The 25,861-nt window shown below is 50.8% G+C and overlaps 1 protein-coding gene across 1 annotated transcript in view; it reads left to right on the plus strand.

The window, feature by feature from the left end:
• SEZ6 (seizure related 6 homolog) overlaps positions 1–25,861 on the plus strand; it is a 93,440-nt gene that overhangs the window by 59,625 nt on the left and 7,954 nt on the right. The window contains exons 2-10 of the mRNA XM_033172567.1: positions 7,837–8,550; positions 11,230–11,366; positions 15,057–15,249; positions 18,325–18,510; positions 18,823–18,991; positions 20,545–20,711; positions 21,820–22,014; positions 23,883–24,021; positions 25,241–25,437. Coding sequence (XP_033028458.1) covers positions 7,837–8,550; positions 11,230–11,366; positions 15,057–15,249; positions 18,325–18,510; positions 18,823–18,991; positions 20,545–20,711; positions 21,820–22,014; positions 23,883–24,021; positions 25,241–25,437 — 2,097 coding nt within the window. The remainder of the gene's footprint in view (positions 1–7,836; positions 8,551–11,229; positions 11,367–15,056; positions 15,250–18,324; positions 18,511–18,822; positions 18,992–20,544; positions 20,712–21,819; positions 22,015–23,882; positions 24,022–25,240; positions 25,438–25,861) is intronic.

Below are 25,861 nucleotides of genomic sequence, written 5' to 3' on the forward strand. Positions count from 1 at the left end.
AGGAATCCTGGTGCCTCTCCATATAAACTCATTAACTTTTATGGTGTAATAAATGGATTCTATTAAAACATAATTCCCTCCATGCTGGGGGCAAGTTAACCTCTTTAAGCGGCGGCGGAGGGGCCCCCTCCCAACCCGGCGTCACGTGGCAAAGGCTGGCACCAACATGGGTGACGGCAGTGCCACATCGCGGCTGCCACTAATCTAAGTTGCCGGTTTCCACCCACCCTTTAATTTTGCGGCTTTAAACCACCCTGCTGTCGCTCCTTTAGCTGCAATCTGGCGCCCGTAAATTTAGCAACAGGGGAGCTTCCACTGAGGGAAATCGTAGAATTGTGGAATCAGAAGGGGGATCCCCAAAGGTCATCCAGTCCAACCCCCAGCAATGGAGGAAGCACAGCTGCCAGGAGACCCCCTGACCTCGGTTCCAAGGAAGGGAAGGAAAGTCGCTTGGCCGGTGGTAGCCGCTGAGTTTCAGGGTCCATAAATGTTTGGCTGTGGTTGGGGGGGTGGGGGCTGCAGCCCCTCAGATGTGACTGAACGGCCTCCCTGCCATCTTGTGGCAGGCTGTTCCACTGTGAAATATCAGAAGTTGCATTATGCCCAGTCGACCCGTTTGCCCCTGGTGCCAGCTGGGCAAGCGACACATAAGGAGGCGTCAAGGCAGGAGTGGTGAGGGCGTGGCCTGGAGAGAGGGGGTGTGGTTAGGCAGGAGATGTGCCGAGGGCCTGGCAGAGAAACCCAAAGGGCCGCACCCCTGAATGAGATGCACTTCAAAAGCCAGCTGGACGCAAAGGAGACCAGGACTCTTGCCAGGCCTACTGGCAGCCCGCAAACCCCTCTCCATGGCCTCTGGGGGACCCTTAAATGAACTTTTTGCTCTGTGCCTTTGTCCTCCTTGCCCAAGACTAGAGTCATCTCCCTCCTCTGTCCCTCCCCAGGTGTGAGGGATCCAGGCACCGATCCAGATGGCATTCCACTGCCAATTAGAATGTAAAGCGAGAGTTAATGCGAGGCGGATTAATTACGACTGCGGCTCCCCCTTTGAAGAGGCAATTAAGCCTCTTCAGAGCTGACTGCGGTTTACTGGGCTCTTGCGGGGGCTGCTGTGGGGGGGGGTCTCTCTTGGAAACGGGGTTGTCAGGTAGAAACGCTGGACGGGAGGCAGCTACGCTTGGCTCAGAGCCATGCCCATTCAAATGGATGGAGCAAAGTCCACCACCACCCCCATGAATTTCAATTGGTCTACTCTGAATAGAGATGAGCGAACCTGCCCATTTTGGGTGCCTGTTGTCGGCTCTCTGCATCAGTTTGTGATACGTTGTTTTTTTAAAAGTCCTCGTGAAAATTCGTCAGCATTTAGGCGCAGATTTCTCCCAATAAGACACATTTTTGTAGCCACTTTTGCCTGATCTGCCCGCATCTGCAAAGCATATTTCCCCTCATATTTACATTTCCCCAAATTTGATGCCATTTTGTGTGTGTTTTTCACTAATATGAAATACACACACTAATATGGGGATTTATACGAACCCTTAACCGTAGAATGTGCATTTCTGTACACTGCTCAGCTGTAGAACTGCATTTCAAAATCGGGAGAAGTGCAAATTTTGAAATATTATATATATATCCCGTTTTTTGCCCTGTTGATCTCAAAGCGGCTCCCAAAAATTGAAATGCATTGCAGGGGGTTGGACTAGATGACCCTTGGTTCCCTTCCCAGCCTACACTTCTATGATTCTAAGTATACAAATTTAAAATATGAATTAAGCCTCCAAAATTTAAAATCTCAAGAATTTAAAATCTCAGAAAGATAGATAATTCTTTTTATCTTTACTTTACTTTTTCTTTTTTAGCAAGGCTTATTCTTCCTCTTGCGTGATTATTTTATCCTTAACAAGGCTTTCCATCAGTTTCCCAGAATAGACGTTAAGCTAATCTGTCTGTAATTCCCTGGATCCCCCCAGATCTCTTTTTAAAAATTGGTTTGCTACCTTCCAGTCCTCAGTTAGTGGGGCTGATGTGAGGGACAAGCTGCACATCTTTGTTAGGGGACCAGCGATTTCTCAGAGATCTTTGCCTGCCTAACTTAGTGCGAGGGAAGTTTCAATTCCTATCGCTTCAGAAGTTGCTAATTAAGTAGGTTTCCCTCCCAGTGCAAATTGAAACCAAGTTTCAATTCCATCCCTAACTCAGAATATCTTCAAATCTTCAAATATCTGAAGGATGTCACATGGATGATGGTGCAAACTTTAGGTTTGATGAGACCCTAAGGAGCTCCTGAAGGTAATGGGGCCCTTTATAGGTCCAGCTGTCCTTTGTCAACAACAAATTGTCGCTGTTTTTTGTGTTGAATGTATGCTATATGGTAATTTATGGACCTAACAGGTATCTAAAGCCATTTGCACATGTTGCCATGCAACCAGTCCATGCAGAATGTCGGCACCCTATATATAGAAAGGAGCAAACCAGTGATATTTCAGGGAGCAGGCTAGCAGGCGGGGCCCATGACTTACATCATAGGAGCCTACACAACACACAAACACTGTTGCTGTACGTAGGTTTTATTTTATTTGTTTTTTATCTTATATTTTGGAAATGTACATCCAGTTTTTTTCCCTTTAAATTTTTTTGGGGCCCCCAAGGGAGTGGGGCCCTAAGCTATAGCTTGTTTAGCTTATACGTAAATCCTGCACTGCCTGGAAGTAAGTGTTCCGGTTTGCGAACCTTTTCCAGAAGCCAAATGTGCTCCGTTTTGAGTGCCGCACTTCGGTTTTGAGTGTTACGCTGAGGCCCGTCTATTTTTGCCGTTTATTTTGCGTTTTTTGTTTTTGCGGCTCTTTTTCGTTTTGTTTTTGTGACTGTGTGGAACCCAGTTCAGCTACTGATGGATTGATTGTGTGACTGCAGTACATTGTTTATTGCTTTCGTTTTATGGATCACTGGTCTCGTTAGATAGTAAAATTCATGTTAAACTGCTATTTTAGGGGTTGTTTTTAAAAATCTGGAACGGATTAATCCGTTTTGCATTACTTTCTATGGGAAAGCGTGCCTTGGTTTTGGAATGCTTTGGTTTTGGAACGGACTTCTGGAACGGATTAAGTTTGAGAACCAAGGTGCCACTGTACAAGGAAGGAGTTGCTGGCACAACATTAGGAGGAACCTTCTGAGCTTTTTGACAAGGGAAGGGAGTCCCTTGGAAGGTGACGTCCTCTCCTTCACGGGAGGTTGGGTGGCCACCTGCCAGGGATTCTTTGGCTGCGGTTCCTTGCATTGCAGAGGGTTGTACTAGATGGTCCAGAGGAGGGCAACCAAAATGGTCAAAGGCCTGGAAACGATGCCTTATGAGGAACGGCTTAGGGAGCTGGCTATGTTTAGCCTGGAGAAGAGAAGGTTAAGGGGGGATATGATAGCCATGTTCAAATATATAAAAGGATGTCATATAGAGGAGGGAGAAAGGTTGTTTTCTGCTGCTCCAGAGAAGCGGACACGGGGCAATGAATTCCAACTACAAGAAAGAAGATTCCACCTAAACATTAGGAAGAACTTCCTGACAGTAAGAGCTGTTTGACAGTGGGATTTGCTGCCAAGGAGTGTGGTGGAGTCTCCTTCTTTGGAGGTCTTTAAGCAGAGGCTTGACAGCCATCTGTCAGGAATGCTTGGGTGGTGTTTCCTGCTTGGCAGGGGGTTGGACTGGATGGCCCTTGGGGTCTCTTCCAACTCTATCATTCTATGACCCTCAGAGGTCCCTTCCAATTCTACCATTCTGTGATTCCATTATTCTTCAGGCCCATCCTGGTACCCTTAAAAGCACAAGAGCAGGCTGGGTGCTTTTTTTCCAGTCAGTCAACAACTCAAGACTTAGGAGATCCATTTTGCAGCGGGTGAGTGACAGAGGCGAAGCTTGAGATTTGCACCCTAAAATTATATTGTAATTATTGTTGTTGTTAATAGCAGAACTAATAATAATGTTTAGAGCGCCTTCACTCTGCATGTTCTCCATAACGTAGGAGCATCGATCACCTTCATTGTACAGCTTTCGGCATCTACTGGAGACACCATTATGTCCTCCAGCCTTTGATGGCTAAACTAATTTGTTTTGTGGGAACCATCTCCTTGGCTGAATCTGTTCCATTTCGGAGGAGGGTTTTTGGGTGTGGGTGGGTGTGTTTTATAACTATAATTTTTTTGTTTTGGTTTATCGTGGTAGATTCCATTGTCCTAACCTGCCCTGGGCCATTATGGGGTAGGCCAGGGGTCAGGAACCTTTTTCAGCCGTGGGCCGGTCCACCATCCCTCAGAACATGTGGTGGGCTGGACTATATTTTGAAAAAAATAATAATGAACGAATTCCTATGCCCCACAAATAACCCAGAGGTGCATTTTAAATAAAAGGACACATTCTACTCATGTGAAAACACCAGGCAGGCTCCACAAATAACCCAGAGGTGCATTTTAAATAAAAGGACACATTCTACTCATGTAAAAACACACTGATTCCTGGACTGTCCACGGGCCAGGTTTAGAAGGTGATTGGGCCGCATCTGGCCCACGGGCCTTAGGTTGCCTAACCCTGGGGTAGGCTAAGTTAAAACAAAAAAACACTTTAAAATTGATAAATTGCCAAGAAGAAAACTCCCTGCTCTTGAGGCCTTTACAGCCCAGACTTTGACACAGGAAGAACTGGAGGCTGCAGAGGTGAATGGAGTCCTTGGATGGATGGATTTATTTCATTCATATTCCACCTTTTTCTCCAAGGAGCATGAGGTAGCACACATGGTTCTGAACCTCCTCGTTTAATCCTCTGTTCGGTAGTCAAGACAGAAAAAAAAAAAATTCCTTCCAGTAGCACCTTAGAGACCAACTAAGCATGCACAAGTCTTCAGCTACACCTTGGTATGAGCTTCCGTGTGCATGCACACTGAGTTAGGTTAGACATAGAGAGAGAGAGAATGACTACACACCATGTGGTTCATGACCGAGTGAGGGATTTGAACCCTGGTCTCTAGTTGGTCTCTAAGGTGCTACTGGAAGGAATTTTTTAATTTTATTTTGTTTTGACTATGGCAGACCAACACGGCTACCTACCTGTGACAGGTCCCAGACTGACACTCTAACCACTAGACCACCCTGTTCGCAGTCGGAGGCAGCAATCCTTCCGAAGGCCATCTGCTGGAAATCACAGGGAGGGGAGTGTGGCTCTTGTGCCCGGATCCTGCTTGCCGGTTTCCCATTAAGGGCATCCAGTCAGCCACTGTGAGAACAGACTGACGGTGCCGCGATAAAACTGCTGGCACATTTGTGAAGCTAAGCAGGGTCTGTTACGGTTTCAGCTTGGAGGAGGGACCGTGTGCTGAGATTCCAGGGGGTTGGACTAGATGACCCTGGGGGTACCCTCCAACTTTCTCGACTGCGCCATCTGCAGCAGAAGGGGGGGGCTTCCGGTCTGGAGTGACGGTGCCACGCAGCTCTCCCCGGGCGCCTGCCCCATTCATCCGAACGAGGCCAGTCCACCAGGGAGGCGTTTTTGATGGCTCATTACGGGCTAATGAAAGCAGTCTAGCAATAAGCCTAACAGCTCCTAAATGCCGCCGCGTGCATGGCTTAGCGGGGAGATAATGTGCGGGTGCCGAGGCGAAGCGCCCCACGGGGGGACCTGCCTGCTTAAACCGGTTGACGCCTGCAGCGTGCAGATAACATTCTTGGCTTGTGGCTCCCACACACCCCACCCTCCACTTCTTAAAAAAAAAAAACACTAAACAACAACAATAATAAGTTTGACTTGGAAGAAGTGTGCCCGGGGGCATGTGCAGAGTGCAAATGCCACCTGTCTCTGTTCGCTGTGATTCCTGCATTGTTGGACTAGATGACTCTAGAGGCCCCAATGCTACAACTCCCATCATTGTACAACCAGGACTTCTTCCCCTGCGTTCCCTCAGAAACCAACCCACATATGAACGTCGTTTTCGGAATATGAGTCGGCCCGCCCTATAAGATTGGCTCCTTCATTCCCCCCGCCACTGCTGCCTTGCAAAAGGTGGTCGGTGAGGGGTTTCCTTTGCACTGCTGGGGGTGGGGGGGGCTTTTTCACCCAAGGGCCCCATTTGCTTCTGAGTGACCTTTTGGGGACCACATGCCAGGTTTGGGGGGAACCAGGAGCAAAAATGGCCGGAGCAGCAGTTTGCTTTCCAAACCACCAGCTGGTTCTTGCACATCCCTCCTTTCTCTCTGTCTATCCTGGCAAAAACACATGCAAAGAGGTGGTGGAGAGGGTCCTTGCGAGGGCTGTGGCCTTGGGAGGGTCCCCAAGACCAGAGAGAGAGAGTCCTGGGGGGCTGCATCTGAGTCCTGGGCCTCAGGTTCTCCCCACCCCGCACCCCGCCAATTGCTGCAGTGCCACCCAGCTGTGGATTTCTCTTCTGCAGGGTGTTTAAGCTGCCCTCTCTCTCTATCGGGGTCCCTGCTGTCATTTTTAATGACTTTCTCCTCCTTCGCTATTCATATTCCCTGGGAAGAAAGATGATTGAAGGGGCACCATAAAAAACACCCGTACGACTTTTCCCAGCAAACTTTTGCTGATAATTCCTGCTGCTTTTCGGAAAGAGAGATTCTGCTGTCAGTTTTTTTTTCCTTTGGGCCTAGCTTTAAAAATCAATGTGGTTTTTTTAATTGCTGCTCTGCTAATCACACAAAATAATTAGATGGCTGCTGGGTCTCCCCCCCCCCATTTTTTGCCCTTTTGCAGCCTCTGTTTTTTTTTTTTAGAGGGGAAGAGGCAGGGGTATAAATTTGCTCAGTGCTTTTTTTAAAAAAAATTTAAAATGTTTAGGCGTACTCTCATTTTACTACTCATATTGAAATACTGCCCCTCAATAGGAATAGGAATAGGAATAATTTATTATTGGCCAAGTACATTTTCCAACATACTTGGAATTTGTTTCAGCTACATTGCAATGTAAACATACAGACACTGTTCCTCTCACAATACAAAGAAGCAAGGAAACCCCACCCATAATTTACCCCCCCCCCTTCAGCTATACAACTATGAATTTAACAATTTAATGGCACAAGGGAAAAAACTATTCTTGTGCCTGGCCGATTTTGTATATGAACTCCTGTAGCGACGTCCAGATGGAAGTAAATCAAGCAGATGATGACCGGGATGTAAAGGATCTGCTACAATTCTCTCTGCTCTCTTCCTAACTCGGGTAGCATAAATGAGGCCAAACATAGATTCACAAAAATGTTTAGGGGTATGTGTCCCCCTGCTTCCCCCCAGAAAAAGCACTGAATTTGCCTATAGATAAAAGAAGAAGAAGAAGAGGCCCCTCTGGGCAGGGAGTTCCAATCAGGTGCAAGGAAAGATCCACATAGATCCCATGGCAGTAATCCAGTTTTGAAGTAACCAAGAGACGTCTCGGTGTTGGCTGCTCCCAGGCAACTTTGGAACTCCCTGCCTAGAGAAGCCAGGCTGGCTCCCTCCTTGCCGTTCTTCTGCTAGCTGGTGAAATCGGCTTTATTCCAACTGGTCCTTGGGAATGGGCCGTTGTTGTTTTTTAAGGAAAGGGCTTTTAATAGTGCTGTGCTGTTTCTACTATCTGTACTTCAATTGATTTGATTTTCATTTTGTTTTGATTTTATTACACATTTTAACCATTCTCCTTTATAGTTTTGTATCTTACCTGTTTGGGGGAAAGGCGGGATATAAATAAACAGAAACAGTAACAATAACAATAACAATAACAAGGTCAGCAACAGCTGTAGCTTTTGCGCCAATTGCAGTGGGTAACCTTCACCAGCGATCTTCCTCTCTCTCTCTCTCTCTCTCGCACCCAGGACTCTCTGCTGCGGAGCCCGACAGGCCGGGGGTCTCTGAGGCTGATGGGGAGCCCACGGTGCCCCCCACCCCTGATGAGCCAGAGCGCGAGGCCCACTTTGTCACCACGGCGCCCACCCTGAAGCTCCTCAACCATCACCCTCTCCTGGACGACTTTCTCCACGAGCCCCTCCTCAAAAAAGATTACCTCCGGCAGATTCCCTTCCTGGCTGCCGGCCTCATGGGTCCTGGGCCCGTCCTCCCGGACGCAGACCTCAGCCCAGCCCCCACAAGCAACCTGGCTGACCAAGACGGCCGCCCCGCTCTCTCCCACGCCGCCACTGGGCTGCCCACCACGCCGCCCATGACCACGCCGCCCCCCACAACCCTGGCGGGCGGGAAGGCCGAAGGGAAGGCCGTGGAGAGGACCCCCGAAATGGCCAAGCCGGCCTTCACCACAGACCTCCTGACCACAGCCATGGGGCGGCTGGTGCCGTGGGCCAAATCCGGCCGCACGCAGCCGCCGGTCACCCCTGTGCTGGGTTTCCAGACCGGTCTCGGTGCCTCGGGCCCAGCCACCACTGACGCGTTTTCCAGCGGCACCCCGGGCACGGCGGCTGCCCCCACCGCACAACCAGAAGTGACCACGCCCAGGAGGGTATCCGGCGAGGAGGAGGAGACCTCCACCACCACCATCAAGACCACCACCGTCATCACGTCCGTTCTGGGTGCAGGTGGGTGACGCAGCGGAGGAGAGGAATCAAAGAGGGCAAGGGTCACAGACTGGTTGGTCCCGGGGGAATGGTGGGAGTTAATAGCTGGGAAACCCCAAAGGAAGACCCTCCAAGCGACCCTATTTTTCAGGGACGTCCCTGATTTAGAGAATCCGTCCCGGTTTCTGATTTGATGCCGGAATGTCCCGCTTTTCCTTAGGATGCCCCTATTTTCGTTGGAGAAATGTTGTAGTTATTCGACTCCTGAGCTGTCTGAAAGCAATCCTGTACAGTCAAACCTCAGCTCCTGAATGGCTCCGTTTTCAAATGATTCGGCTCCTGGACGCCGAAAACCCAGAAGTAAATGCTCCAGTTTTTGAAAGTTTTTCAGAAGCCGAACATCTGACGCAGCTTTCACTGAGTGCAAGAAGCTCTTGCAACCAACCAGAAGCCGCGATTCGGTTGCCAAACGTTTTGGAAGTCGAACAGGCTTCCGGAATGGATTACATTCTGCTACTGAGGTTTGACTGTATAGGGAAGTTTTTTTTTTTAAGTTTATTATTTATATCCTGCCCCTCTGTCTGGGTTTCCCCAGCCACTCTGGACAGCTCCCAACAGTATATTAAAAACACGATAAAATGTCAAACATTAAAAACTTCCCTAAACAGGGCTGCCTTCCGGTGTCTTCTAAAAGTCCGATAGTTATTTCCTTGACATCTGATGGGAGGGCGTTCCACAGGGCGGGTGCCACCACCAAGAAGGCCCTCTGCCTGGTTCCCTGTAACTTCACCTCTCATATTGAGGGAACCCTCAGAAGGCCCTCCTTGGAGCTGGACCTCAGTGTCCTGGTTGAACGATGGGGGTGGAGATGTTCCTTCAGGTATACTGGGCCGAGGCCGTTTAGGGCTTCATGCAGACCCCGTCTCCAATTTGAAGAAGAGTCATTGCCCTCATTAGGCCTGGCACTCCTGAGCAGATCCTGTTTCTTGTAGTAAAGAGTTAACTTCACTTACTCCGTGTGATTTATTGCTGGCTCGCTCCTAACAATAAGTGTCACAAATAAGTAGGTTGGGGCAGAAGAAAATGAGGGAGGGAGGGAGGGAGAGGCTGGCCCAAGGTCACCCACCCACTCATGGCCAAGCAGAGATTCGAACTCTGGTCTCCCAGGTCCAGATATTGCCAGACACACACACCCCAGCTCCCAGGAAGCAGCATGGCCAATGGGGAGAGGCGATGGGGCTGCAAATGTTCCCCGATCCTTGACCTGAAATATCCCCAGCGGATGCTTTGGCTCAGTCGGAGAGGCCAGGTTGCTCAGATCTACGATGCTGCCAGGCGTTCGATCTGAGCTGTGGGGAGCTGAGCTACCTAAATTTTAAAAGTGCTTGGCTTTGACCCAGCCATCCCAGGTCTCCGGAAGAATGCTGTTTTAATTGTCAGGGAAACCGTTTAGGGAACAACAATGGAATTAATTATGGATTGGAGTGTAGGAAATAGCCGGAAGGCAGGGCTTGGGTTTCCCGTTTTCTTTCTGTAATGAAAGGAGCAGGGAGAGATTGACGTTAAAAGTGGCCTGGCCTGCTTGGAGCTGGGCCAGGAAGGTTTCGGGGCCTGAAGCAGGAAATGCAAATGGGATTCTGCACTCACACCCCAAAACAGACACACACAAAACTTATTACAGAAAAGTTATCCTGCACAACTCCTGTTGAAATGAGATTGGAAAATCAGGACGGGGCGCAGCTCAGTGGCTAGAGCATCTATTTTGCAAAAGATCCCCGGTCCCCTGCCTGAAACCCTGGAGAACCGCTGCTGCCAGTCAGTGTAGACAACTGAGCCAGATGGAACAATGGTCTGATCTAGTTTATGGCAGCTTCCTGTGCTCCTCGTGTGCAGCCCTTAATTCAGAAGCCTGAGGACTGGAATCTTGTTTTTAACTTTAGATGGAGGAGCTGGAGCTGATTGGTAGAGAGAGTGACTGCTTCACATGCAGAAGTTCCCAGCTTCATTCTCCACTGACAACTCCATGCAGGGCTGGGATAAGACCCCTCTGCCTTGAAACGCTGGAGATAGCTGCTGCCGGTCAGTGTGGACAATACTGATCTCGGCGGGCCAGTGGGTCTGACTCAGTATTAAGGCAGATTATGCAACCACCTAGAAGCATCTCCAGTTAAAACGACCAGGTCACAGGTGATGGGAAAGAGACCCTCCTCTCTTCCTGAGACCCTGGAGAGTTGCTGCCAGTCGGTGTGGGTAGTGCTGAGCTCAATGGACCAGTGGGATTGACTCAGTATGAAGCAGGTGCCTGTTTATGTTGAGGAGGGGGGCACGATTTTGCCCCCACCTCAGATGATCAAGGGGATGGAGCAACTGCCGTATGAAAAAAAAAAAAAGCCTGCAACGTTTTATGGACCGACAATAAAACCGAATGCTGGGTCCTTCATGTAGCACAGAGTTAGACTGTGGAACTCCCTGCCACTGGAGGCAGTGTTGGTTGCCAACCTAGATAGCTTCAAAAGAGGATGAGACGAGTTTCTGGAGGAGGAGGAGGAGGAGGAGGAGGAGGAGATGGCTATGAAGGGCTGCTAGCCAGGACTGGAGGCAGCAATGCTTTTTAATACCCATTTTCTAGAAACCACAGGAGGGGGGAGTTTCTCTTGCACTCAGGTCATCTAATTAATATTTTGCCCTCTTTGTCCATAGGTCCTTGCAGCTGGAACCTCACTGGCCCCAAAGGCTCGCTGGCCTCTCCCCTCCCCTCTGGCATCCTGTACGAAGGGGGGACCCTCGACTGCACCTACACCATCTCTGTGTACCCTGGTTACGGCGTCGAGATCCGGGTGAGTCGTTAAACCCAGCCTGGTAGCTGTCATGGCCTGGTTGGATGCAGAGGAATGGTGGAAGGCATCAGCCGGGGAACCCCCAAGGGGAGAAGGGCCAGGGGAGGGGTGGTGGGACGATAATGAGTGGTCAGAGGGAGAAGAGGGAGCGGACTGGGAAGAGAAGGTGTCGGAAGCTGAAGAGGCAACAGGGTTTGGCAAGCAGGAAGAACTGGGGCAGAGAGCAGTGCAGAATCAGAGGCAGAAGCGGAGGCTGGAGGGGGGGAGCCAAGAGGAAGAGTGGAGGCTGGGTGCTGAAGAAATTAAGGGGTCTCCCCTCTTACTGTGACAAGCTCCCCTCTTCGCTGGTCTCCTGTGACCAGAAGGGGTGTGAAGAGGGAAGAGCAGAGAGTGGCATGTAGGCATAGTCTCAGATTTCTTGGGAAGGACCCAGGGGAGGAAAAGACTTTGGGAACTGTAGGAAGACGGGGACCTTCAGACCCCAAAACTGAGAGATTTACTGGGATGAGTTGTTAGGCTTGTTTCCTTGAATGAAGAGTTAACTTCAGCGATGCCGTGTGAATTACACCCGCTCCTGGCTGAAAACTTCGGTCTGCAGAGAACCCTTTAGGAGAAACTGGTCCTCAAGACTCAGGACAAAATTCTGGATGGATTTGGAGGGTGTGTTTGAATATTTTTAGATTCTCCAGCAAGGATGGGGAACATTTTGTAGCCTGGGGGCCGCATTCCCTTCTAGGGGGGCCACATGCCCAACGCAGGTGGGACTAGGAGTGACGAATGTAAATTCTGCCTCTCCACAATATTTAGACAAACCAGCCTCTATCCGGGCAAGCAAAGGGGCTGGTATGGCAGGGGTTGGACTAGATGATTCCTTCAGCCCCACATTTTTGTCCTTCGTCATCCGTAAGAGAGCCTCATCCCCTCGACGAAGGAGGCAGGCAGACAGAGGAGCTTCTCTGCTTGCCTGCAGGATTAAGCGAGGGGGGGGACACGGGGGGGGGGGGAGAGACAGGGGACCCAGGCTGCCACGTTACAAATACAGACATCTTGTCTCAGGGATGCAGCCAGCCGTGCCAGCCCCGAAAGGCAACAGCAGCAAATGTCAAATCGATAGACGTGGCATTTGGCCGACATTTCGACAATACCTGCTTTCTCCCTCTGCGTCTCGTCCCCCGGGGCTTCATTAGGCCCACGCGGAAGGAGGTTTTTCGGGCGGACGTGCTGGCGGGGGGCCCTGCGGCCGTGATACTGCCTCCGGCCTGGACTGGGGGGGGCCTGTCCCCCAGTGTAGCATTAGCTGGTGGGGAGGGCAGGGGGGGGGTGTCGCGAGCATCTTCAGCAAGGTGTAAAAAAGACTTCTGAAATTCCCCGGGGGCAGGGGGAGCTACCTGTGAAATTGGGACTCTGTGAGATTTTCTTTTTTCCCCTCTTTTTCTTCCCTGGCAGCTAAATTAACAACTCCCTGAAACACTGCCCTTATACCCCCTTGAGCCATTCTGGGGAACGGAACGGTCTTGCAGTGTAGGAAGAGAAATCCGCACCCAGGACCTGGGCCTGGCGAGGGAGGGACCCTTGTGGTGGGTTGCTTTAAAAAAGAAAGAGCAAAAGCAGTGATGTCCAGGGACAGGCGAATTGGTCAATTTCAGTTTCTTGGGTCCTCCTCCGCCCCCCCCCCTCTCTCTATATATATTCACAGTTCTCCACATCTTCCCATCAGTTTGCAAACTTTTTTCAAAAAACGGTTTTTGAAATTAATCGCCCTTTTGGTTTTAATTTCTCCTGGGAGACCAGAACTCAGACCTTCCCACTCAGCCATGAAGCTTCCTGGGTGTGACCTAACCTACCTCACAGGCGAAACAAAATAGAAAATTCTTTCCAGTAGCACCTTAGAGACCAACTGAGTTTGTTCTTGGTATGAGCTTTCGTGTGCATGCACACTTCTTCAAAATGCACATTTTGTTTCGACTATGGCAGACCAACACGGCTACCCACCTGTAACTACCTCACAGGGTTGTTGTGCAAATTCCTTGAGGAGAGGGAGAGCTCCTTCGAGGAAAAGGTGGGACATAAAAGCGAAGGAGACGAAGAAGAAGAAGAAGAAGAAGAAGAAGAAGAAGAAGAAGAAGAAGAAGAAGAAGAAGAAGTCCAGCGCTCTAATCACCTCACTTCTTCCCCTAAAAAAACCACTCCTCCAAATTCCTTTTTCCTCAATCTGCCTCACAGATCCTGCGTTTAGCTGGGGTGGGCTAGAGGACCTCTAGGTTCCTTCTGATTCTACATTTCTTTGCTTTGTGTGTGGCCGACTGCCTGCTCCACATCCAAGCTGTGCTCACCAGGGCTTTCTCTCTCCTCCCATAAATCACTCCGCATCCTGCTAGACCTCATGGAGAGGGAGATTCCCGTCCCGCCGCAGCCCAGCCGGCACTTACAATCTGGCCCCTCGTTCTCCGTCTCGGCACACTCGCTCTTCCGCCGATCCATCTTGGGCACCTTTGGTGTAATTAGTGCAAGGAGGCTCCTGACTTTGGCCGTTTATCACCGAGCAGCTCCGTTTAATTACCGTAATTAATATACAATCACCACTTTAATGAGAGACGGCAACAGTGACTCGTTTATCAAGATAAGTTATGCAGCCGTCGCCACCGGAGGACATGGCAGCAACCGGGAACAATATGCTTTGCATGCAAAAGGCCCCGGGTTCAACTCTGGCAGCATCTCCAGACGGGGCTCGGAAATACTCCCAGTCTGAAATCTTGGGGAGCTGCTGCCAGTCAGTGTAGGGAATATCGAGTTAGATGGACCATGGGTCTCAGTCGGTAGAAGGCAGCTTCCTATATTCCTATTTAAAACATTTCTTTTAAAAAAAAATCATGAGGACTAGGCTCTTTCTTTTCATGAGAAGGGCTGCAGCTCAGTGTTTTGCATGCAGAAGGTCCCAGGATCGATCTCTCATGGCATATCCAGGTTGGGTGGGAAGGATTCAGGACACAAAAAGAGAGCAGCCTGTAGTTAAACTGTGGAACTCTTGTCCACAAGCAGGAGCACAATAGAAACTCTCTGCACTTACTGCTGTTCAGAGGCATTTACTACTCAATGGATACTCAACTTCCCAGTTCTGGCTCCGTTCACCTGTTTTTTGTGCAGCAGAACCTCGGTTTCCGCACGTAATCCATTCCGGAAGTCCGTTCGACTTCTGAAACGTTTGAAAACCGAGGATCAAAGGGCTGTCAACAAATTCAATGGGGGAAATTGAGAGACACGCCTGGGAAGCCCTTCGATTTCCGAGGCATGTTTGAAAACGGAAGCATTTACTTCCGGGTTTTCGGCATCCGGCTTCCGAAATGTTCAGCAGCCGAGAGACGTGCGAAAACCGAGGTTTGACCGTACCACTGGTGGGACTCGTGCAGACAAGAACCCACATCATTTGGCGGAAAGAGCCGATGGACAGCGGAATGGCCTCCCTTTGGGAAGGTGGTAGATTCTCCTTCCTCGGAGGTTTCCAAGCAGAGGTTCTCTGGTTTCCCTCGCTGCAATTCCTGGGGGTTGGACTAGATGACTCATGGGACCCCCTTCCAACTCGGTGATTCTGTGATGACCTTACAGGTGGCTCAGTCTGTGGTACCCTGTGAGTGCAGCTGGGTGTGTGCATCCTCAGAGTCCCTCTTCCTCCCTCCCTCCCTTTCTCTGCAGGTCCAGAACATCAGCCTTGCAGAGGGAGAGACAGTCAACGTTGAGACGCTGGGGGGCGTAGAGCCCGTTGCCCTGGCCAACGAGTCATTCCTGATGCGCGGGCAGGTGATCCGCGGCCCAACCAATCAGGTCGTGGTGCGCTTCCAGAGCCCATCTCCCGCCAACCCAGGGACCTTTCATTTCCGGTTCGAAGGTGAGTGCGCAGGTCCCCCACCTACCACTAGGGGGGGACATGCAGCTGCTTTATTCTAAACCAGTGGCTCTCAGAATTTTTGGAGGTAAAGACACATGTGCATTGCCCCGCCCACTTTCCCCTCTGGCCCCGCCCACCCCTGGCATGTGCCCCCGCCCTGTCCGGAAGGTTTCCCCAGAGATGAATGCAGGGGGGAACTTTCCCCGGCCTTGCGTGGTTAACGTGTTGGGCTAGGACCTGGGAGGGCAGGGTTCAAGTCCCGACTCGGCCATGAAGCTCGACGTCAGGCCAGTCACTAACCTACCTCGCAGGGTTGTTGTGGGGATGAAATAGAGAGGAGGAGAGCCACGTGTGCCACCTTGAGCTCCTTGGAAGACAAGGTGGTGCAGAAAGGTAATAAATAAATTTCAATGGAGCCTCCATTCCAAGAGGCAGTCTACCTCCCTGAGCAGCAAATGCTGGGAACGAGAAGCAGGAAACATACCCATCAGGAATCTTGGAGTGCTCTTTCTTGCTGCCCCCCACCCCCTGTTGGCAGATGCAAACGAGGAAATTCAGGGAGCCTTCTGCCACCACCCGATGCTCGCCCGCGTGTGTATCCGCAGGCCGCTCCACCAGCCCGCCCACGCCACCAGCCCGGGTGCCGTGGCAGCGCCAGGATTCCCTCCCCACCCCCCTCGCAGCTGCAGCGCAATTAGCTAATTGGGAGCACGCTAATCGCTGTCGGAGCTAATCGCCGATGCTGGCAGGTTAGAGCGGGCACCCACCAAAGACTCGCTTAATGGGGAGATAATTGGTCCCAGCAATTAACGTAATTTGCGAGGAGCACCGGGGGAGGGGGGCTGGCATTGAGAGAAAGATAGATTATATATATTTATATATACCTGTCCCCCACCCCCCACAGGGTGCCAATGTTGACACACCCCGTCACAACACCTGAAGCCCCCAAGACACACACAACCCCCTTTCTCGCAATTGGCATCAGAGGCGGATTTCGGGGAGCGCGGCCGGTTCAACCGCCCCGGGTGCAGAGCCTCGGGGGTGATGTCACTGTGATGTCGGATGGAAGGTGATTGGTGGCCGGGAGCCGAATTTTGAGGTCACGCGGGGCTGAAATTTGAGACCGTCCCCGCTAGCATCGATCCCTGCCTGTGCCCTTTCTTCCAGCACATGTGGCCAGTGGAATCTGTTAGGAGCATTTCCACCTTCTAATACCTTGGGCCTGTCCCCTTCTCTCTGCCAACCCTACCTCGCAGGGTTGTTGTGAAGATTTGTTTTAAAAAGCAATAGATGAGAACAGCGAGTTCCTTAGATGAAAGATGGGAGATCGGTGTAATAAATAAGTGGAATAAATAAGAACAACCGACACACAACATAGAACCCGTTCGTCATATTCAGAGACAAAATCGATCCCAGATAGGGCTGTGTTCATGTGCTTATTTCCTTAGTGCTATTACACATAGCTTTGCATTTAAATCTCCATTAAATCACTTTGAATTTAGAAATAAATATTTAAAGCCTTAAAAAAAGACGTATAAATATAATATGATGTTCCTTTAACAACGCCCCCCCTCCCAATACACATAGATTTATATTTAAATCTGTAGCAGCAAATCACTTTAAGTAGTTAAATTTTTAAAGCCTTTACCCCAAAAAATCTGTAGAAAATATGTGTAATAGAAATCTGTTCCTTTAATCCTTCCTGTGCGCCAATCTGCAGCAAATCACTTTTAAGTAGATAAAGAAATAAACATCTAAAAATGCTTTTCTAAATAGCTGTATGAATGAATGGAATGGGTCACATGCAATGCCACCCTTACTCAGAGTAGACCCATTGAAGTGAATGGACGCGAGTAGTTTGGATCTGTGAACCTCAATGGGCCTGTTCTGAGGAGGACTTGGTTGAGAGACCACCCAGTATTTTTAAAATATATATTTATTGTTTATTCTCTGGGCATAAAAAAGGTGTCAGACTAATTCCTGATTAAGCTTTTGCTCCATTTGGCTAGCAAAGAAAAACCTTGTCTTTTTACCACTGATCTCTTTTCCCCTGACTTCTACCTCTTAATTTCACTTTAAGGATTTCCCCGCGCACACAACATAATTTCATATTATGTTTTAAAGCGGTCTAGTATTTTGGGAGTTATTGTCATGATGTATGGATGTTGCATTTGTTCACCCCAATCATAGAATTCATAGAGTTGGGAGGGGTCCCCCAAAGGTCATCCAGTCCAACCCCCTGCAATACAGGAATCGCAACTAAAGGGTCCCTGTCAGGTGTCTATCCCACCTCTGCTTAAAAACCTCCAAGGAAGGAGAGTCCACCACCTCCCGAGGTGGGGTGTGTGAGAGCCCTTTTAGGCACACAGTATTTATATGAATAGTGTTGCATAGTGGTTAGAACTGGGGACCTGGAAGAGGCCAGGGTTCGAATCCTCACTCAGCCAGGAAGCTCCCTGGGTGTGACTCTGGGGGCCAGCCGCTGAACTCTCAGCTGAACCTTCCTTGCAGGGTTGTTAAGGGGATGAAATGGGGAGGGGGAAACCACCTCAGGTTCCTTGGGAAAGATGGTATACAAATGTAAAAAATTAGTTGTAATAAATAAGTTGAGTTAATAAATAAACGACATCACACCTTGAACTCAGCAAGGAACAACAATTTGAATGTGCGACAAACATGCAACACCAGATGGCACCAGAGAGCAGGAAATATTTAAACGCAATTTTGCATAGGGTTCCCCCCCCCCCCGTTTGTTATAATCTAATTTCCAACTTATTTATAGTGTGTTTTTCCCCCTACATGTAGACCCGCCCCTTGTCAAATCTGATTCTCTTTCAGTGGGGAATTTGTAGCAAATCCACCGTAATCTGCACTCTGTGACTCCGTACCCGCCATACATTTAAATCACAGCCCAAGAATCCTGGGAACTGTAGTTTGCCTTCTCACAATGCTACATTTCAAAGCTCCCTTAGCAAACTATAGTTCCCAGGGTCCTTGGGGAATGTGCGCACGTGTTAAATGGGTTTTAAATGTACACAGCCCAACTCTCCCCTTCGCCTCTTTTCCCTTCCCCAGCCTACCTGCTCAGCTGTGCGTTCCCCACGCGCCCACCCTACGGGGAGGTCTCCGTCACCAGCGTGCACCCGGGCGGCCACGCCTGCTTCTCCTGCGCCACCGGCTACCAGCTGCAGGGGCAGCACTGCCTCACCTGCCTCAATGCCACCCACCCCTTCTGGAGCGCCAGGGAGCCCACCTGCGTCGGTGAGCAACGCCAGAGGGTACAGGAAGGGGGGGGAGCAGTTTGTGGGTTTGGGAACTGGCAGGGGAATTTGACCTCAGCAAGCTTCTCCAGCCCACCTCTCCCTACCGTTGGGCAAATGGAGGCAGCCGCCGCAGGAGACTCAGAACCCTCTAGCTCAGGGCTGCCTCCTCTGGTTAATTTTCATATTGCAATTTTTACATACCTGCCCTGCAACCCTGCGGTGTAGGACGGGTAAGGAATGTTGATGGGGGTGAGTAAATAAATTGATAGCCCTTCCTGTCGCCCCACTGACACGTCCCTTCTCGTCGCAGCGTCTTGCGGCGGGGTGATCCGGAATGCCACGACGGGGCGCATCATCTCGCCAGGCTACCCTGCCAACTACAGCAACAACCTGACCTGCCATTGGCTGCTGGAGGCCCCCCAGGGACAGCGGCTGCACCTCCACTTTGAGAAGGTCTCCTTGGCCGAGGATGACGACAGGTTGGCAAGAGAGTGACCTCAAGTTTTCGGGGGCGACAGGGTCATGGGGCAGTTGTTCCCAGGACGTCCGGGCTGATCTCACGCTGAATCCCCGTTCCTGACCCTGGGTGGGGTTATGGACTCATAAACTTGTAGAGTAGGAAAAGGCTCATATAGGATCATCTAGCCCTGTGGTTCCCAACATGGGGCACACACCCCACAGGGGGGCAATTTGATTTTTATGGGGGGCAGTTCGAGAATGAGTTATTAACAGTGAATGTCTTTTTAGGCTTCCTCCACGTGAATAGGAGTTCACATTTTGAATAATAAGAATTATATGTCGGGTGGGGCATCAGGATTTTAGAGGTGCTTAGGTGGCGCTGTGGGTTAAACCACAGAGCTTAGGGCTTGCCGATCAGAAGGTCGCTGGTTCGAATTCCCGCAATGACGGGGTGAGCTCCCGTTGCTCGGTCCCTGCTCCTGCCAACCTAGCAATTCAAAAGCACGTCAAAGTGCAAGTAGATAAATAGGTACCGCTTTGGCGGGAAGGTAAATGGCATTTCCGTGCGCTGCTCTGGTTCGCCAGAAGCGGCTTAGTCATGCTGGCCACATGATCCGGAAGCTGTATGCTGGCTCCCTCAGCCAGTAAAGCGAGATGAGCGCCGCAACCCAAGAGTCGCCCGTGACTGGACCTAACAGTCAGGGGTCTCTTTACTTTACCAAGTGGGGCATGGACAAAAAAAGGTTGGGAACCACTGATCTAGCCCAGCCCCCTGCGAATTCAGGAATCACACCTAAAGAATCGCTGGCAGGGGGCCATCTGATCTCTGTTTAAGAACCTCAGATGAAAAATAGGATTGTAGAGTGGGCAGGGATGCCACAAAGAAGTGGATTTAGGGCAGCGTGATGGCCGCAGTTGAGCAGAACGGAAGGCGAGTGGCGGGGGGGGACACACACACTGAATTTTGGCCTGACACGGGGTGCCACAGAATTATGAAAGTCCAAAGTCTGCCCCTGCCCCAAGGGTCATCTAGTCCAACCCCATGTCATGCAAGAAACACAGCGAAAGGATCCCTGGCACACAGGCAGCCAGCCTTCTCAACTTAAAAACCTCCAGCGAAGGAGAGTCTACCACTCTCCGAGGGAGACCCTTCCGCCGTCAAACTGCTCTTCCCATCAGACGCTTCTTCCTAAGGTTTTTAGTCCAGGGGTCAGCAAACTTACCGCGCCTCGGGCCAGTGTCTCCAGCGCTAATTGCACGCCAGGCCAGGGGGCGTGCGCTCATACACGTACGCACACGCTATTTCCAGCGCACTTCTAGGCCTCCTCCTCCGAAGCTATTTCCAGTGCTCCTCCGACCCAGAAGTGGGCAGCTGTGCAGCGCAATGCCAGTAAGAGTGGGCAGCGGGGGTCGCCGCGGGCCAGATAAACAAGTCCCTCAGGCCTTATCCGGCCCCTTGGACCTTAGTTTGGTGACCCCTGGTTTAGTCGGTCTTTGCTAATGAAACTTTGCAATTCTGACCTTTTTTTAAAAAGCGTGCTGGGATTAAGAGACTTCCTTTCCCCTCTCCCAGGCTAATAATCCGGAACGGGAACAATATTGAGGCTCCGCCCGTGTACGACTCGTACGAAGTGGAGTACCTGCCCATCGAGGGTCTGGTCAGCACCGCGAGGGGCTTCTTCATTGAGCTGACCACCGACAGCAGCGGGGTGGCAGCTGGCATGGCCCTGCGCTACGAGGGTGAGTTGGCAGAGGGCACACGGGGCAAGGCACTGGGCCCGTTCCTTTAGGACAGCTATTTCCAAACTTTTAGGGATTCCATAAACTCACCCCCAGTGCCCCCACCCTATTAAAAAAAAATGCATTATTCAGAATAGTGGTTTGCGGATAACTGGAGGCCGTGGTATCAGGCGGTGGGCTTATGCACCTTCCAGTGCCCCCCCCCTGCTGCCCCCTTGCCTCTTAGTGCCCCTGTAAGGGAATCCCACTGCCCCCCAGGGGACGCTAACACCTGCATCGGGAACCACCGCTTTAGGCTGCCATACTTTTTAGGCGCAAGGGTTTTTGGGGGGAGTGCTGTGGGCACCGACATTTCCAGCCGGTCCCCTTCCCCCCACCCACCCACCCACAAGAGACAGAAAGCAAGAGAGGGCACCCAACCCCTTCGCTTTCCCGAGGGATTTGGGTAAAAGTCAGCCGTGGTAGAATTAATCTTAGCCTAGAAACAGGGCCATTTTAGAGGGATTGGCTGCCGTGGCGCGGCAATCCCTCTGCGCCCCCGGCGTGCCACCTCCCCGTCCGCCTCCCTCCCGTGCTGGCCGCTCCTCGGGAGGGGGGGTGGGCGAACAGGGGGTGAGGGGCGTGGCGCTGGAGCGGGGCTTTGCACGCCCTTCCAGCGCTGCAGCTGGGGCTCCGGGAGGCGAGGGCGTTTGGCTTTCAGCCCGCCTGCCCACCCGTGGGGGCGGGGACAGGTTGGGGAGGGGGCACCCGGTATGCCGCCGGGCTCACGGGGGCACCCCTGGGGGGCACGGCGCCCTGGCACGGCGCGCCACCAGCCCCTATGGACAAGACGGCCCTGCCTAGAAATGCGCATAGGGCTGAAAGGGGAAGTGGCAAAAAGAGCCGCTCTTTCCCACTTCCTCCTTCAGCTCTATATGCTTTTCAGGGGAGGGGAAAGGCAACCCCTCTCAGCGCCTCGTGGCCAAGGGGGCAGCGAGTGGGAGGGGAGGGGCGGAGGATTTCTGGGTCCCTGCAGAAGACCTCAGGGGTGCCCATTTGGCTGCGGTCATCTTAACCGGGCCGCCGGCTCCCCAACTGATGCCCTCGCTCCCGCTCTTCCCCATGCCAGCCTTTGAACCCGGGCACTGCTATGAGCCGTTTGTCAAGTACGGAAACTTCACCACCAGCGATGGGACGTACGCCGTAGGCACCACCGTGGAGTTTGCCTGCGAGGCGGGGTACACCCTGGAGCAAGGCTCCGTCATCATCGAGTGCGTGGACCCCACCAACCCCCAGTGGAACGAGACAGAGCCGGCCTGCCGAGGTGGGTGCCCTGTGTTGGAAAGCTTTGGCCGGCTTCCGGGGGCCGCAGGCCAGTCGTGGGTGGACCCAGAGGATGCAGGATAAATAGCACGGAAACTAGCCTACCACACGAAAGTAAATACGGACGTACCTCGGAAGTCGAACAGAATCTGTTCCGGAAGTCCGTTCAACTTCCAAAATGTTCGGAAACCAAAGCACAGCTTCTGATTGGCTGCAGGAAGTCCCTGCAGCCAATCAGAAGCCGTGGATGCCCCGTCGGACGTTCGGGTTCCAAAGGACGTTCGCAAACCGGAACAATCTCTTCCGGGTTTGTTGCGTTTGGGAGCCAAAACGTCTGAGTACCAAGACATTCAGGATCCAAGTCACGACTGTATTTCCTCTCTTGGTCCACCCCCTTTTGCCTCAGGCCCCTCCCACAACAGGCACGCGGCCCTGGGGAGGCTGCTCAGAAGAGAATGCGGCCCCCAGCTTAGAAAGCTTTCCTACCCTTGCTTCAAAACACGCAACGGAACAAAATGCGCCCACCAATATTGATGTTGTTTCTGATCTTTATCAATCTAAACCGATATTTGACCTTTATTGTATTGTTGAGGTCAAGGTCACAGCGCTTAGCGGCTGTTGCAATTAAGTGGTTTATCAATCAAAAGAACAGTAAAATAAAACAAATGCCCTAAATTTCCGTCCTGTCCTACTCTGGCATACTGGAAACCTACAAAGGGTTAGGAACAACCAGGAGCTTAAAGTAGGGTTGCCATAGGTCCGGAATTTCCTGGATACACCTGGGATACTGCAGTCGGAAGCAGTGTCCGGGTGGAAATTGGCAAAAATGACCGGGAAAATCCGGGTGCATGGCAACCCATGTCGGGAGTGTAGTTTTTGCCAACTTTCCTTAAAAGTAGATCACAAACTTCTCTCTTCTTTGCGATTTTTCAATTCATGTCTATATTTTGGCGAATTTCCATAAAAGTAGCTCAAAAACAGAATTTTGCACACAAAAAAGCAAAAATTTCACTTTTTGAAATATGGCAACCCTGGCTTAAAGGGGAATCCTAGTAGTTCGTTTCCAAGCAGGGCTTGCTGTCAGGGGCGTAGCAAGGTAAATTGATACCAGGGGGCCAAAAAAAAAATTTGTCACACCCCCCCACCCAGGCATGGGAAGATCAGGTGGTACCTGGTGCAGAAAATTTCTTGTCAACCCCCCCATTGATTCCCCCCCCCCGCAAAAAATGGTTTTACATTATTTCATATTTTCTTACAAAGGAATAATAACAAGTAATAATAATAATAATAATAATAGACTTTTATTTATATCCCGCCCTCCCCGGCCAAAGTCGGGCTCAGGGTGGCTAACATCAGATACATAACATTGGTATAAAATCAAACAATAATTAAATTACCTCCTAAAAACATCTCAAAATCAAATTAAAGTCTAATTAGATGGCTTTCCACAGGGTTAGGGTTGGGAACAGTAAGTGTTCTCTGAACTGAAATTTCAGCCTTCACGACATAGGAAAACAGCCAAGTGAACAGCTATTTTGGTGGAGGAGGGTCAAGATATTAACCGATATGCATGAAATTTCATATATAGCTATATAATCCCTAGTATAGTAAGATAAGACCTTCGGAGCAGGCATTTTCAAAAAAAAATCCTTCATAATTTGTCACCCCCTCCATTATGGAACCCAGGGCGGCCCGCCCCCCGCCCCCCTTTGCTATGCCCCTGCTTGCTGTCTGGCACCGATAGCAAGCCCTGTTTGCATCAGTGGCACAAGGAAGCTCCCGAGCCTGCAAAGGCCGCAGTCGTGACATCTTCATGGTTTGCCCTCCCCGGCACGGCCCACTGATCTCTTTCCCCACCTCTTCCTGCAGCCGTGTGCAGTGGGGAGATCACGGATGCCGCTGGCGTGGTTTTGTCCCCCAACTGGCCGGAGCCCTATGGGAAGGGCCAGGACTGCATCTGGGGCCTCCATGTGGAAGAGGACAAGCGGATCATGCTAGACGTCCAAGTGTGAGTTGTGCCCCTGTCAGGATCGTCATTTCATGGAATCCTAGAGCTGTCGAGCTGGAAGGGAGCCCAGGGGAGCCAAGGTCAGACAGTGAGCTTCTTGGCGGAGCAGGGATTCGAACCCTGGCCTCTCCCAGGTCCTAGTCTGACACTCTAACCCAGGGGTCTCAAACTAAGGCCCAGGGGCTGGATGCGGCCCAGTCCCCTTCTAAATCTGGCCCGCGGACGTTCAGGGAATCAGCATGTTTTTACATGAGTAGAATGTGTGCTTTTATTTAAAATGCATCTCTGGGTTATTTGTGGGGCATAGGAATTCTTTCATTTTATTTTATTTTCAAAATATAGTCCGGCCCCCCACAAGGTCTTAGGGACAGTGGACCAGCCCACAGCTGAAAATGTTTGCTGACCCCTGCTCTAACCACTACACTGGTACCTCGCTTTAAGAACAGTCCTGTTTATGAACGATTCAGTTTACGAACTCCACAAAACCGGAAGTAGTGTCCCGGTTTGCAAACTTTACCTTGGTCTAAGAATGGAAGGCGAACGGTGGAAGGGCATCGGCGGTGGGAGGCCTCATTAGGGAAAGCGTGCCTCGGTTTAAGAACGGTTTCAGTTTAAGAACGGACTTCCGGAACGGATTAAGTTCATAAACCGAGGTACCTCTGTACGTTGCATTGGCTCAACTGGGTCGCCCCAAGCCTTAATAACTTGGGAGCCGTTTACCTGCGAGATTGCCTCACCCCATATACTCAATCACTAGCCGGCCCTATCATCTGTTCTGCATTTGTAAGAACTCACTCTTTTAGTGTGGAGGCAAGTACAACTTTGGAACTCCCTGCCTCTTGACATCAGGCGAAGTGTCTTTGCTGTACTCTTTTCGGTGCTGGCTAAAAACTTTTCTGGTTAGGCAGTCCTACCCAGACATTTGCTGGTACGCTTCTTGGTTAATTTTGATTTTTTGGAATGTTTTGATCATTGTTGAAGTTTTCCACAATCAAGCAGTATATAATTTTTCTGTAAATATATAAATAAGGCCCGCCGGATCCCATTCCAGCAGATCTGGCGTTCTGATTGCACCGTCATTGAGCAGCCGCCACGCTTTTCTTAATCGGCACCTCCCTCCGCTGCCCCCGCCATCTTGCAATTCCTGCATCGTAGGGGGTTGGACTAGATGACCTATAGGGTCCCTTCCAAACCTACAATTGTACGATTTTTTTTTCAGGTTACGCCTTGGCAAAGGAGATGCGCTGACTTTCTATGATGGGGACGACTTGACGGCCCGGATCCTGGGCCAATATTCCGGCCCCCACCGGCGCTTCAAGCTGTACACCTCCATGGCTGACGTCACCATCCAGTTTCAGTCAGATCCAGGGAGCAGCATCTTGGGCTATCAGCACGGCTTCATCATCCACTTCGCAGGTAAGTGCAGAAGCCCCTGAAATTTTGGGAGGTGCTGCCCTGCTGTGGAAAGAAAAGGAAAACAGGCTTCTGTTTCTCTCTGTGTGTTTCTCTCTTGAACGGGGCATATTAAGGAGATGGAAATCAGGATTGCATCCAACTGGGTCCTACTCAGAGTAGACCCACTGAAACCAATGGACCTGAGTTTCCCAGGTTCGTTCATTCCAGTTGGTCTGTTCTGGATATAACCCTCAGAAATTGAGAAAATACAATTCGCTTCGGCTTGTGTGTGCCGCTCAATTTAAGAAACTCAAATTTATTAACAAGGCAACCAACTACAGAATCATATAAGCATGAAATATGCACCAGAAACGTGCAGAAGGATAAAAACTTGGCATACACAATAAATGAGGTGCCCGTTGAAAAGCAAAAGCTTGTCTTGAGG

Source organism: Lacerta agilis, chromosome 15 (genome assembly GCF_009819535.1).
Source record: "Lacerta agilis isolate rLacAgi1 chromosome 15, rLacAgi1.pri, whole genome shotgun sequence".
Classification (NCBI taxonomy): Eukaryota; Metazoa; Chordata; class Lepidosauria; order Squamata; family Lacertidae; genus Lacerta; species Lacerta agilis.